The sequence below is a fragment of the Protomyctophum parallelum genome (assembly GCF_964188405.1).
Source record: "Protomyctophum parallelum genome assembly, chromosome: 11".
Taxonomy (NCBI): Eukaryota; Metazoa; Chordata; class Actinopteri; order Myctophiformes; family Myctophidae; genus Protomyctophum; species Protomyctophum parallelum.
The window spans coordinates 50,131,243-50,146,242 of NC_139707.1; the positions used below are offsets into that span (position 1 = coordinate 50,131,243).

At 44.6% G+C, this 15,000-nt stretch overlaps 2 protein-coding genes across 2 annotated transcripts in view; both read right to left on the minus strand.

Moving 5' to 3' along the window:
* Positions 1-15,000, minus strand: part of LOC310867063 (protein unc-13 homolog B-like) — a gene marked incomplete at both ends in the record, with an annotated part of 127,538 nt that overhangs the window by 110,459 nt on the left and 2,079 nt on the right. Inside the window, 3 exon segments of the mRNA XM_083776857.1 lie at positions 10,638-10,761; positions 11,819-11,925; positions 14,323-14,542. Coding sequence (XP_083632983.1) covers positions 10,638-10,761; positions 11,819-11,925; positions 14,323-14,542 — 451 coding nt within the window.
* Positions 2,751-3,374, minus strand: LOC310866413 (kelch domain-containing protein 3-like; the record flags this gene model as incomplete). Its single annotated transcript, XM_083776017.1, has 1 exon — positions 2,751-3,374. The coding sequence occupies one exon, from the start codon at positions 3,372-3,374 to the stop codon at positions 2,751-2,753; it is 624 nt and encodes a 207-aa protein (XP_083632143.1).

Below are 15,000 nucleotides of genomic sequence, written 5' to 3' on the forward strand. Positions count from 1 at the left end.
ACAGGCACGCACGCACACACACAGGCACGCATACAGGCACACACGCACACAGGCACGCACGCACACAGGCACGCATACAGGCACACACGCACACAGGCACGCACGCACACACAGACACACAGAAGAATCAGAGTCAATCGTTATTGTCACATTACATCACGTGTTATATACTGTATGGGTTTCTGGTCTAGAGGGGCGGGGCCGTGCGGCTGAGATTTGCGCACGCCCTGATTGGTTCAGCGATCTGTCCGTCAGCCCCGGTCCCTCCCCCCCCTGGGGGAGAGACTGCCATTGGATTTTTTTTTGTTTTTTTGTTTTTCCATGTCATATCAATCAAATCATAGCTTCAAATTGACATATTGGTTGTTCAGTTTGACCCTCCAGTTTTGGAGATATGGCTTATAGAGTAATGTCTTGCAGAGAAACAGGGAGTTGAGAAAACAGGCTTGAAAAGGTTCACTTCTGTGGTCTCTAACATTACACCTAGCTACATGTTTAAGCATTTATTTCATATTTACATGTCTTCTGTGGTCTCTAACATTACACCTATAGCTACATGTTTAAGCATTTATTTCATATTTACATGTCTTCTGTGGACTCTAACATTACACCTATAGCTACATGTTTAAGCATTTATTTCATATTTACATGTCTTCTGTGGTCTCTAACATTACACCTATAGCTACATGTTTAAGCATTTATTTCATATTTACATGTCTTCTGTGGACTCTAACATTACACCTATAGCTACATGTTTAAGCATTTATTTCATATTTACATGTCTTCTGTGGTCTCTAACATTACACCTATAGCTACATGTTTAAGCATTTATTTCATATTTACATGTCTTCTGTGGTCTCCAAAATTACACCTAGCTACATGTTTAAGCATTTCTTTCATATTTACATGTCTTCTGTGGACTCTAACATTACACCTATAGCTACATGTTTAAGCATTTATTTCATATTTACATGTCTTCTGTGGTCTCTAACATTACACCTATAGCTACATGTTTAAGCATTTCTTTCATATTTACATGTCTTCTGTGGACTCTAACATTACACCTATAGCTACATGTTTAAGCATTTCTTTCATATTTACATGTCTTCTGTGGACTCTAACATTACACCTAGCTACATGTTTAAGCATTTATTTCATATTTACATGTCTTCTGTGGTCTCCAACATTACACCTAGCTGCATGTTTAAGCATTTATTTCATATTTACATGTCTTCTGTGGTCTCTAACATTACACCTAGCTACATGTTTAAGCATTTATTTCATATTTACATGTCTTCTGTGGTCTCTAACATTACACCTAGCTACATGTTTAAGCATTTATTTCATATTTACATGTCTTCTGTGGTCTCTAACATTACACCTAGCTACATTTTTAAACATTTATTTCATATTTACATGTCTTCTGTGGTCTCTAACATTACACCTAGCTACATGTTTAAGCATTTATTTCATATTTACATGTCAATTTCAGCTCTGACACTTATTTCAGACATGCTCTAGTATGTGAAGAGTCTGCCTGTGCCATTAACTCATTTTGAAAAAAAAAAAGAAAACAAGTTTTTGTTTGGTGAAAAGCTGGAATGTGCGCGATGGCAGTCTCTCAGTCAAATCTGGTCACATATGACTGCATAATATATAAGAGTCTTGGATGTCAATGAATGTGCATAAAAAATTTACCCATTCTGACCTGAGATCAGATTCATACGAGGTTTCCACTGGACACACACTGGTCTGATTAACCCATTCTGACCTGAGATCAGATTCTAAAAATGTCAGTCACTCTTCGATTTTTCAAAAATAGCAGACCTACAAGCTTGTAGCGCGCCACTCGGTGGCGCGCTATGAGATTGTAGCTCTGCTATTTTTCCAATAGCTAAAGCACAACATTATGCCAACATCAAAATTTGTTCCCGTTCAGAATGGGTTAAAACACGTGCCTGTCTCCAGGCAGACTTCAGCAGCAGAATACATACTCCAGTTTTTGGTGATAGGTTATCACCGTTTTAGGTGATAGCGTATCACCTGTGATGTGATCCTGGGCTCTACACACCCTCCGCCGAACCTAGGGAGAGCAACGGACTTAACTCATACTTCCTTCATGCTTGAGTGTCCAAGTTGCTCCTTTACACCTGACAGGGGGGAGTTTCCCTGGTTGGACGTAGCGTGTGGAAGGAGCACGTTATTCCAACCAGATCCTTTCCCCTCCATCAGGCGTCCCGGCTGGCCAGGGGGAGGTAGTTTTAGAGACCAGGATTACTGCATGTTTTTGTGAGGGTACCTACCCTAGGGGACACGGGGAGAACATGCAAACTCCACACAGAAAATGACAGTTTTCTGAAAAAAGCCAGTCGTTCTTCGATAAAAAAAAAAATAGCAGACCTACAAGCTCCGCGCTACGAGCTTGTAGATCTGTTTGTAGCTTGTAGATCTGTTAGCATAATGCTAACACCAAAAGGGGTTCCCGCCCAGAATGGGTTAATGAGCTTAGTGGTGGAAAGCAGATCAAGCGCTATTTCACTTTCGAAAAAAAAAAAAACATCTAACAAATGAATGAAAAAGAAAAAACACACTCTGGCCAATCGCTTTTGCCAGCCAATAAAATCATCTGCCAGTGACGTGCACAGACATTTTGTCTGTGTCATCCTCCTGGGGGATTCCGAGACGTTCCAAGGCCAGTGAGTCGATGTTTCCTCCAACTTTGGTCTGCCCCGGGGTCTCCTCCCAGTGGGTTAATCTTTGCCAGTCATGGCTGCCAGTTCCCACCTGATGTTGTGTGTGAGTTCAGACTGCTCCAGACCGTACTGAATAACTGCTAGCTTACATAATGTCTTGAGGCTAGGACTGAAGTCTAAGACATACAGGTCACCTGGTCTGTTGTCTGCTCCAAAGAGGATGACGCGATCTCCCAGCATGCAACAGCACATATTCTTCATCCCATGTGGGCGTTTCCCCTTGGGCTCAACCTTCTTCCAGGAGAAGGTCTCTGGGTTGAATCTCCACAGATCATTTAAGTAATGGACATTGTTTTCATAATTACGGCCACCAAATATGTACAGCTCTCCATTGTAGGTAAAGGCTGAATGTTCCCAGCGTCCTTCTGGTAGAAGCTGTGTAGAAGGTGTGTTCATCCAGTGGTTGGTCTGTGTGTCAAACACTCTGATGGTGTCGTGGTGCAGACCCCCACAGCCCCCAAATACAAACATCTTTGACCCGATGATGGTATCAGAGTGACAGTATGAAACAGGAGGTGGAGTTCCTCTGGTGTTAATTAAAGTCCAGACCATTGTGGTGGAGTCCAACTTGTAGATGTCATTAGTGTATCTAGTCTGGGTCCATCCTCCATGGATAAACATGACCTTCCCCAACACACAGGCTGAGTCGTTCTCCCTCCCCTCTGGAACGGTCCCAGAAACCTGTGGTTTGAACCATCTGTGGGCGTCAACATCAAATGCATGAAGCACGTTGCAGTAATTATGACTTTGGTAAGACCTCCCTCCCCAGAGGTAGACGGTATATTCAATCAGCACAGCTGTGTGGCCGTAGCGCCTGGAGGGAACCTCAAGGTGGCGTTCTCCTCTTCCAGGGGTCACTGGGGTCAACTTCCTCCAGGTCAAAGACACTGTGTTGAAGACGTGCACATCAATGTGATCCTCGTCACCTCCAAAGGAGTACACACAGTGTCTCACTGTCACAGCTCTCTGATTGGTTGTCCCTGGTCCTCTCAGACTCACCGCCCAGCGTAACATTACTCACAGCACCACCACAGTGGAGAAATCCTATTGGTCAATCAATGGTATCCTATTGGTCAATGGTATCCTATTGGTCAATGGTATCTATTGGTCAATAATATCCTATTGGTCAACGGTATCCTATTGGTCAATGGTATCCTATTAGTCAATGGTATCCTATTGGTCAACGGTATCCTATTGGTCAATGGTAGTCTATTGGTCAATGGTATCCTATTGGTCGATGGTATCCTACTGGTCGAGTCCTGATGTGTAAATGCATGGAACATTTTGCGTCTTCACTTATATTCGTTCAGAGACACAAACACCACACAAAGTTTGTCCAATCCGTGAAGCCGATGGTTTGGGGGGGGGGGGGGGGGACGACGACCAATAGGGGTGTGTGTGTGTGTGTGTGTGTGTGTGTGTGTGTGTGTGTCCACAAATCAGTCGTGAGGGGCCTGCAGATTGCAGTCATGCCCAATAAGCCGAGAGCTGATCAGGCATCGGCAACATTCTGTTCAGTGTCTGCAATAATTGGCAGTCAACACGTCTGAGTTCAGCCTGTGTTAAAACACGTCTGAGTTCAGCCTGTGTCTCCAGGCAGACTTCAGCAGCAGAATACATACTCCAGTTTTTGGTGATAGGTTATCACCGTTTTAGGTGATAGCGTATCACCTAAAACGGTGATAAGAGTCGAGGCCATCATACTCGCGATGGTGATGTCCTTATAAGGACTGACCCCGCCTCCCTGTGGTTTACCCAACTTAATCTAGACCAATCGGTGAACGGGGTGATATAGCTCCAGAGTGATAGTAAAAACAGAGAGATGGGTCTGTGTCCGCGGTGATAGCTGATCATCACCGCGACTGACTGACGTAATGGTGTAGTTTTACAACCCTTTAAAAACTACACCGCGGTGATGAGCCATCACCAAAATCTGGAGTATGTATATGAGCCTTTAACCCATTCTGACCTGAGATCAGATTCAAACGAGGTTTCCACTGGACACACACTGGGTCTGATTAACCCATTCTGACCTGAGATCAGATTATGCTGGGTAAAAACTGAGTTTGGAGGTGTTGTAGGTTATCTATATAACCTATATAATATAATATAATATAATATAATATAATATAATATAATATAATATAATATAATATAATATAATATAATATAATATAATATAATATAATATAATATAATATAATATAATATAATATAATATTGTTGTTGTATCTTTTGCTGGTCACATATTTCCGAAAACAGTCTAGGCTCCCAAAATGGTTTGACTGGTGGAAAATGACAGTTTTCTGAAAAAAGCTATGTTTCTATGTCAGTCGTTCTTCGATTTTTTTCAAAAATAGCAGACCTACAAGCTCCGCGCTACGAGCTTGTAGATCTGTTTGTAGCTTGTAGATCTGTTAGCATAATGCTAACACCAAAAGGGGTTCCCGCCCAGAATGGGTTAATGAGCTTAGTGGTGGAAAGCAGATCAAGCGCTATTTCACTTTCGAAGAAAACAAAAAACATCTAACAAATAAATGAAAAATAAAACACACTCTCTGGCCAATCGCTTTTGCCAGCCAATCAAATCATCTGCCAGTGACGTGCACAGACATTTTGTGGGGGGGGGGCTGGGTTGGGGGAGTGGGGGGTTGAAGATCCATCTTCAACCGATTATCCGTAGTCGGGTCGCGGGGGCAACAGCTCCACCAGAGAGCTCCAGACTTCCCTCTCCAGAGGAACATTAGTGACTTCATCCTCCTGGGGGATTCCGAGACGTTCGAAGGCCAGTGACTCGATGTTTCCTCCAACTGCGCTTTGGTCTGCGCCAGGGTCTCCTCCCAGTGGGTTAATTTTTGCCAGTCATGGCTGCCAGTTCCCACCTGATGTTGTGTGTGAGTTCAGACTGCTCCAGACCGTACTGAATAACTGACAGCTTGCATAATGTCTTGAGGCTAGGACTGAAATCTAAGACATACAGGTCACCTGGTCTGTTGTCTCCTCCAAAGAGGATGACACGATCTCCCAGCATGCAACATCACATATTCTTCATCCCATGTGGGCGTTTCCCCTTGGGCTTATCCTTCTTCCAGGAGAAGGTCTCTGGGTTGAATCTCCACAGATCATTGAAGTAATGGACATTGTTTTCACAATTACGGCCACCAAATATGTACAGCTCTCCATTGTAGGTAAAGGCTGAATGTTCCCAGCGTCCTTCTGGTAGAGGATGTGTAGAAGGTGTGTTCATCCAGTGGTTGGTCTGTGTGTCAAACACTCTGATGGTGTCGTGGTGCGGACCCCCACAGCCCCCAAATACAAACATCTTTGACCCGATGATGGTAGCAGAGTGACTGTATGAAGCCTTAGGTGGAGTTCCTCTGGTGTTGATTAAAGACCAGACCATTGAGGTGGTGTCCAACTTGTAGATGTCATTAGTGTATCCAGTCTGGATCAATCCTCCATGGATAAATATGACCTTCCCCAACACACAGGCTGAGTGGTCGCTCCTCCCCTCTGGAACGGTCCCAGAAACCTGTGGTTTGAACCATCTGTGGGCGTCGACATCAAATGCATAAAGCACGTTAAAGTAATTATAACTTTGGTTAGTCCTCCCTCCCCAGAGGTAGACAGTATATTCAATCAGCACAGCTGTGTGGCCGTAGCGCCTGGAGGGAACCTCAAGGTGGCGTTCTCCTCTTCCAGGGGTCACTGGGGTCAACTTCCTCCAGGTCAAAGACACTGTGTTGAAGACGTGCACATCAATGTGATCCTTCTGACCTCCAAAGGAGTACACACAGGCCCCTTTTCCACCGGTTGGTTCCCAGTGGGAACCGGTTCAGTTCTTTTTGGTTTTTAGTCCATGAGCCAGAGCTCCAAAATTGAAACGTGAATTATGAATTGAGTGGGCAAAACCATACCTATATTAGATTGTTATCACCATTAAACTCTCCCAATTGAGTACTTACACGAAGTACTCAATTTTACATTTTTAAATATGCAAATTAGGCATTATGTAGGAAAATATGTTAAATAATCAAAAACATGAAAAAGCTACTACTGTGGAAGGGTTATCATGTATTAATTTACTTGTATTGATCCTATAAACAATTTAATATAGGGTATAGTTTGCCCACCAATTTTGGAGCTCTGGCTCATGGACTAAAAACCAAAAAGAACTGAACCGGTTCCCACTGGGAACCAACCGGTGGAAAAGGGGTCAATGTGTCTCACTGTCACAGCTCTCTGATTGGCTGTTGCTGGTCCTCTCAGACTCACCGCCCAGCGTAACATTACTCACAGCAGTACCACAGTGGATAACTCCTATTGGTCAATGAGATCCTATTGGTCAATCAATGGTATCCTATTGGTCAATGGTATCCTATTGGTCAATGGTATCTGTTGGTCAATGGTATCCTATTGGTCAACGGTATCCTATTGGTCAATGGTATCCTATTAGTCAATGGTATCCTATTGGTCAACGGTATCCTATTGGTCAATGGTAGCCTATTGGTCAATGGTATCCTATTGGTCAATGGTATCCTATTGGTCAATGGTATCCTATTGGTCGATGGTATCCTATTGGTCAATGGTATCCTATTTGTCGATGGTATCCTATTGGTCAATGGTATCCTATTGGTCAATGGTATCCTATTGGTCAATGGTATCCTATTGGTCAATGGTATCCTATTGGTCGAGTCCTGATGTGTAAATGCATGGAACATTTTGCGTCTTCACTTATATTCGTTCAGAGACACAAACACCACACAAAGTTTGTCCAATCCGTGAAGCCGATGGTTTGGGGGGGACCAATAGGGGTGTGTGTGTGTGTGTGTGTGTGTGTCCACAAATCAGTCGTGAGGGGCCTGCAGATTGCAGGCATGCCCAATAAGCCCAGAGCTGATCAGGCATCGGCAAAACTCTGTTCAGTGTCTGCAATAATTGGCAGTCGACCATATATGGAGAAGACGATGCTTTCGACGCTATGAGCTTGCAGGTCTGCTATTTTTGAAAAATCGTGAAAACGTGGCACAATTCTTTGAATATATATTCTGTCATGAGCAGACTCAAATCTTTACTTCGGGGGGGGGGGGGGGGGGGGGGGTCCCTGGAACTACATATTTTCAGATGGGTTTCGGCGGCCAATTACATATCATTTCTGGGGTCCTTGACATGAAATATTGAGCATCACTGACAGAAGACTTTTTTATTTCTTTTTAAATTTCGACGTCAGGTCAGAAAACACATTTAGTGCCGGAAGTGCATCAAAATAGAAGCTCCGGGGTGCCAGAGTTGTCTGATCGCTTTTACTCTGAAAGCCATGAACCGGAAACACTTTCCTAAAAAAGTTGACTTTACAAAGTGACCTCACATCCCCGATCATCTTAATTAATTTTTTTACGCTTCAAAAAGCGTTCATATTTTGCGGGAGAGAGGAGCAGAAATGAAGCGCCAGCATAGTGATCCGTTCATCACCACGGAGAGCGCCCTGGATTAGGAGATACGAGTCATTCTTTCCGCCGCGCTAACATGGGAGTCAATGACAAGCTAATAGTTGCACTGAGCGAAAAGCGAAATGCCAAAAAAAAAAATTGGAAAAATTCGGAATATTCTTATCTCGCCCTGCGCCGCTAGGACGTCCACAGACGTCATAGGCACTAATTTTTCGGAATCCTTATGACGGCCTCATGCATCGTATGAACGGAAACGGTTAATGACTGACTCAGACAGTGTAGAGCTGCAGGCTACTATAAAACGGCCTTATTAACCAATTCTGGGCGGGAACCCCTTTTGGTGTTTTAAGCATTATGTTCTACTTTAGCTGTTGAAAAATAGCAGACCACGAGCTTGTAGGTCTGCTATGAAAAATCAAAGAACGACTGACATAGAAACATAGCTTTTTCAGAAAACTGTCAGGATGTAGAAGACATTTTTAGAATCTGATCTCAGGTCAGATATTTTCACCTTCAACTGCACAAGACCCAAATACTGTACATCTGTCTGATGTATTGATTGACATCAGTAATGCTTTTTCAGTTTAAGAGCCGATCTGTAAATTCACATGTTGCAATGTAAAGTCCTGTGAGCTAGGTGTGTGTGTGTGTGTGTGTGTGTGTGTGTGTGTGTGTGTGTGTGTGTGTGTGTGTGTGTGTGTGTGTGTGTAATCCTAAAGTCTGAGGCGGAGACATCGGTTCTAGACTTCTGATAGGTCTATCACTCCTTGAGAGACAGACAGGTCTTCTCTGATAGGTCTTTCACTCCCTGAGAGACAGACATGTCTTCTCTGATAGGATGGAGGTACTATGTTTACCCAGGGTAACTGGACTAAGGAAAGGAAAGGTACTATGTTTACCCAGGGTAACTGGACTAAGGAAAGGAAAGGTACTATGTTTACCCTGCAGGGTAACTGGACTAAGGAAAGGAAAGGTACTATGTTTACCCAGGGTAACTGGAATAAGGAAAGGAAAGGTACTATGTTTACCCAGGGTAACTGGACTAAGGAAAGGAAAGGTACCATGTTTACCCAGGGTAACTGGACTAAGGAAAGGAAAGGTACCATGTTTACCCAGGGTAACTGGACTAAGGAAAGGAAAGGTACTATGTTTACCCAGGGTAACTGGACTAAGGAAAGGAAAGGTACTATGTTTACCCAGGGTAACTGGACTAAGGAAAGGAAAGGTACTATGTTTACCCAGGGTAACTGGACTAAGGAAAGGAAAGGTATTATGTTTACCCAGGGTAACTGGACTAAGGAAAGGAAAGGTACTATGTTTACCCAGGGTAACTGGACTAAGGAAAGGAAAGGTACTATGTTTACCCAGGGTAACTGGACTAAGGAAAGGAAAGGTACTATGTTTACCCAGGGTAACTGGACTAAGGAAAGGAAAGGCACTATGTTTACCCAGGGTAACTGGACTAAGGAAAGGAAAGGTACTATGTTTACCCAGGGTAACTGGACTAAGGAAAGGAAAGGTACTATGTTTACCCAGGGTAACTGGACTAAGGAAAGGAAAGGTACTATGTTTACCCAGGGTAACTGGACTAAGCTCAAGAACTTGTTTACAGCCAGGCCCTGCTCATAGAACATTTCATGGTAGAGGTTCAATGCCTTGCTCAAAGGGCACTTCAGCTGTGGTAATTTTAACGTGCCGGTCCGGGGATACGAACTATAGCGACCTTCACGATATCAAGACCGCTCCGCAAACCGTTCGGCCACCGCTGCCTCCTACTGTACAGTGTTGTTTTTGGCAGCAAATTTCTATTTTAGTTTAGTCATAGTCTTTGGACTGAAACTTCATTTAGTTTTAGTCACATTTTAGTCACCTGGAATGTCTTAGTGTTAGTCTAGTTTTAGTCGACTAAATGTGATAAGATTTTAGTCGACTAAATCTACAGTTGATTTAGTCGACTTAAATGTATTTTGGTGGGTCTTGATGCAGTCGTAATGACTGTTTTTACACTTGCTGAAAATAGCCGATCTACAAGCTAACAACGCGTCGCGTCGCGTTGCGACGCGTTGTGATCTTGTAGATCAGCTATTTTCAGCATGCAACCCAGTGTAACATGACTTATACTGGATCTCTTGTCCACTATAGTCCCTTCCTAACATTTTATTCTAGTTTGTATTTATCGACGGAATTGTCAGTATATTTAGTCTTACAGTTTTAGTCATCGTAGCTTAGTTTTCATTTAGTTTCCATTTGTTTTTGTCAGTGGAAATAGGTAGTCGACGAACATTTTTCGTCTTCGTTTTAGTCGACGAAAACAACACTGCTACTGAAACTAAACCACACCCATCAGAGGTGTGGCTTCCAGAGGTTCCTAGGTACCTGTAGAAACCTCCAGGTGTCAGGCCGGTACTAAGGGATGGAACACCACTGTACGTACTGTTGACGGAGATCTTGGCGGCCCACTTGGAGGTCCCGTCCAGGACGCTCTGCTTGATGCTCTTCAGGTGCTGGGCGTGGAGCAGCTTGGTGACGCCGAACACCAGGCGCACCTCCTGGAACACCTGCGATGGGAATTAATGGTCTCACTATTAGTAAGTAAACAACATCAGGAAGAAGCAGGACTCGACCATCAGGATTCAAACTCCATTATTTTATTGTATATGTCATCACACCGGAGAGAGACTAGTGTCACTGATGTTTCTTGATGGCACAGAACTAAAAGAAAGAATATATGATTTAGGAAAATATTGTGTAAAAAATGTTTTATTCTAAGTTCGAAGAGCACTGGTAACCACTGTACTTGTCCCACATACACACAAAAGGGCTTGCATGAAATCTTAAAGTGTCCTCTTCAAAATGATTCCAAACACTATAGCAAACCATATTGACATATGTCCTGAAAATGAGCCAATATCACAATATGCACCTGTATCTAAAATGGCAATTCTTATGGGGGAGGGTACCTTTATCAGCTGATACCAATTTAGCTATCACTTAGGAAGGGTTATCATACCAAAATATTATCTACAGACATAGAGCTTCTCAAAAATGATAAGTAGCCTTTCGGTGTTGTCACATCTCATATGGCCCATGGACTAGTGTCTCTCTCCAGAGCTTCCCTCCCAACTCCCCACACACATGTCCCCAACACATATTTTACACTTTCAGGAGTAACGAGAGACGGCCATTCCTTGGACTCCATTCTATAGTTAACTCACACAGTTTGAAATAGGTTCACATGAGTCGGCAGTCTCTAATGAGTTTGTCAGTGAGGAAACAGGTGGTAATTAGCCCATTCTGAACAGGAACCCATTGTGGCGTCAGCGTCATGTCATGCTTTTAGCTATTGAAAAACAGCAGATCTACAAGCTCATAGCGCGCCACCGAGTGGCGCGCTACGAGCTTGTAAGGTCTGCTATTTTTGAAAAATTGAAGAACGACTGACAGTTTTTTTTTTAGAATCTGATCTCAGGTCAGAATGGGTTAATCATCAGACCAGCGTGTTGTCCAGTGGAAACCTCGTATGAATCTGATCTCAGGTCAGAATGGGCTAGTATAGGCTACATTCAATGAATCAATACCATGGTGTTTATGTGCAAATCTTTGCCACCAACACACCTCGGGGCGGTTCCTCTCGCGCGTCTTCATGCGGTCCTTCATGGCCGTCATGATGTGGAGGTTGCGATCCTCCGAGCCGGTCTTATTGGAGCTCTTCTCCGCCGCTCCTGGTTGGTCAGAATGGGGGGGGGGGGGGGAGACATGTGACATGTGACGTAAGCCATTTTGGGGGCGGGAACCCCCCTTTTGGTGTTTTAACCCAATCAATAAAATCATTCAATCAATCAATCGTTACGTAGACAGCACTAGAATTGCATTTCATGTAGTCATAGCACTTTATAGTACACACAGGGCCGGATTAACACCACTGAGGGCCCCTGGGCACTGAAGCTCGAAGGGCCCCCCCTTCATGCGCGCGCAACATTTATGCTGTTTTGGAGCCATTTTGGGGCGGTTTTATGCCGTTATATTGGCCTATTTCCGGTTGCTTACCCCCCAAAAGTGACAGCCAATCTAGTGCATTGTTGCTGCTTTACACACAATTGCACTTTTCAGCTGCCCTTCTCACCAACAATAAAACACTAATCTTTTTAGACACCATTTATTTCATTTGGATTCGCAGGGACATTTTCTGTAATGTTTCTGTTTTTTTTCTTTTTGAGGGGCCCCTGGTGCCCAAGGGCCCCTGGGCACGTGCCCAAAGTGCCCATATGGTAGATCCGGCCCCGAGTACACATGTGTATTGTATAATATATAATATTAGTATAGTAGCCTATGTATAGTTGACATAGAATAGATACTCCACTGTTACGTTCTTAGTTTATACATGATTCATTCAACTACTTTTTATATATGTGATGTATTGCCATGCTTTTTGTTTTTGCTTAACCCATTTAGGCCTGAGGCCGATTCTAAAAACGCCTCTAAATCCTGACCTAAGGTTTCTGAAAAACTTCAAATATTTATATAGCAGCATCAAAAATGTTACATTTTTTGAATACTGTACATACTGTACAGAACCCAAATATGGGTTCCCGGCCTAAGGGGGGGTAAGATACCAATAGGGGTTCCCGCCCAGAATGGGATGATGTAAGTCGCTCTGGATCAAGAGCGTCTGCTAAATGCCTAAATTGTTAAATTGTAATCAATCAATCAATCAATCAATCAATCAACCAATCAACCAATCAACCAACCAATGAACCAATCAACGTCTCCGTGCACTCAATAAAATCAATCAATACAATCAATCAATCAATCGTTACGTAGACAGCACTATAATTACATTTTATGTAGTCATAGCACTTTATAGTACACATGTGTATTGTATAATATATGATATAGTATAGTATAGTATGTATAGTTGACATAGAATAGATACTCCACTGTTACGTTCTTAGTTTATACATGATTCATGATAACTACTTTGTATTTATGTGATGTATGCCATGCTTTTGTTCTTGCTTAATGTAAGTCGCTCTGGATCAAGAGCGTCTGATAAATGCCGAAATTGTAAAATTGTAATCAATCAATCGATCGACCGACCGACCGACCGTCCAACCGACCGACTAACCGACCGACCGACCACCCAACCAACCAACCAACCAACCAACCACCCAACCAACCACCCAACCAACCAACCACCCAACCGACCGACCGACCGACCGACCGACCGACCGACCAACCAACCAACCAACCAACCAACCAACCAACCAACCAACCAATCAACCAACCAACCAACCAACCAAACAACCAACCAATCAACAAACCAACCAACCAACCACCCAACCAACCACCCAACCAACCAACCACCCAACCACCCAACCACCCAACCACCCAACCAACCAACCAACCAACCACCCAACCGACCACCCAACCACCCAACCGACCGACCGACCGACCGACCGACCGACCGACCGACCGACCGACCGACCGACCGACCGACCGACCAACCAACCAACCACCCAACCAACCAACCACCCAACCACCCAACCACCCAACCAACCAACCAACCAACCAACCACCCAACCAACCAACCAACCAACCAACCAACCAACCAACCACCCAACCAACCAACCACCCAACCAACCAACCACCCAACCAACCAACCAACCAACCAACCAACCACCCAACCAACCAACCACCCAACCAACCACCCAACCACCCAACCACCCAACCAACCAACCAACCAACCAACCAACCAACCACCCAACCAACCACCCAACCACCCAACCACCCAACCAACCAACCAACCAACCACCCAACCACCCAACCACCCAACCAACCAACCACCCAACCAACCAACCAACCACCCAACCAACCAACCACCCAACCACCCAACCACCCAACCAACCAACCAACCAACCAACCACCCAACCACCCAACCACCCAACCAACCAACCAACCAACCAACCAACCAACCAACCAACCAACCAACCACCCAACCACCCAACCAACCAACCAACCAACCAACCAACCACCCAACCAACCAACCAATCAACCGACCAACCGACCAACCGACCAACCAACCAACCGACCAACCGACCAACGTCTCCGTGGTCACTCACTCTGCAGGCAGTCGGCGTTGAGCAGCTCCTGGCACTTGTCGTGGACCTTGACGCCGCACTCGGCGCACCTCATGCCCTGCCGGGCGATGCCCCACAGCAGGCCCTCGCACTCGTGGCAGTAGGTGGGCGCCGTGGCGGTCCAGACCTCGAAGCGATGTGGCGTGGTGCAGGAGATGGGGTAGATCAGGGACTGGACCGTGGTCCTGTACACGCACGTCCTCTGGGAGTGGTGGGACGGAAGAAAAACAAAACAGTGGGTGAAAAGAAAACACACCTTCTGACCTGAGATCAGATTCATACGAGGTTTCCACTAGTGGACACACTGGTCTGATTAACCCATTCTGACCTGAGATCAGATTCATACGAGGTTTCCACTAGTGGACACACACTGGTCTGATTAACCCATTCTGAGCTGAGATCAGATTTATACCAAGTAGAATTTTTTTGCAAGTAGAAATTAATGCGGGTCTTAGAGGGTTAACTATACACAGGGACAAGAGTCCACGGTACATGTTCCAATCAGGGCCATTGAGATACGAAGACGTGCGTCATCCTAAGGCCCTCCTAGGGGGAGAATATCCATCAGACCGGGGGCCGATAAGGCCCTTCTGGGGGGAGAATATCCATCAGACCGGGGGCCGATAAGGCCCTTCTGGGGGGAGAATATCCATCAGACCG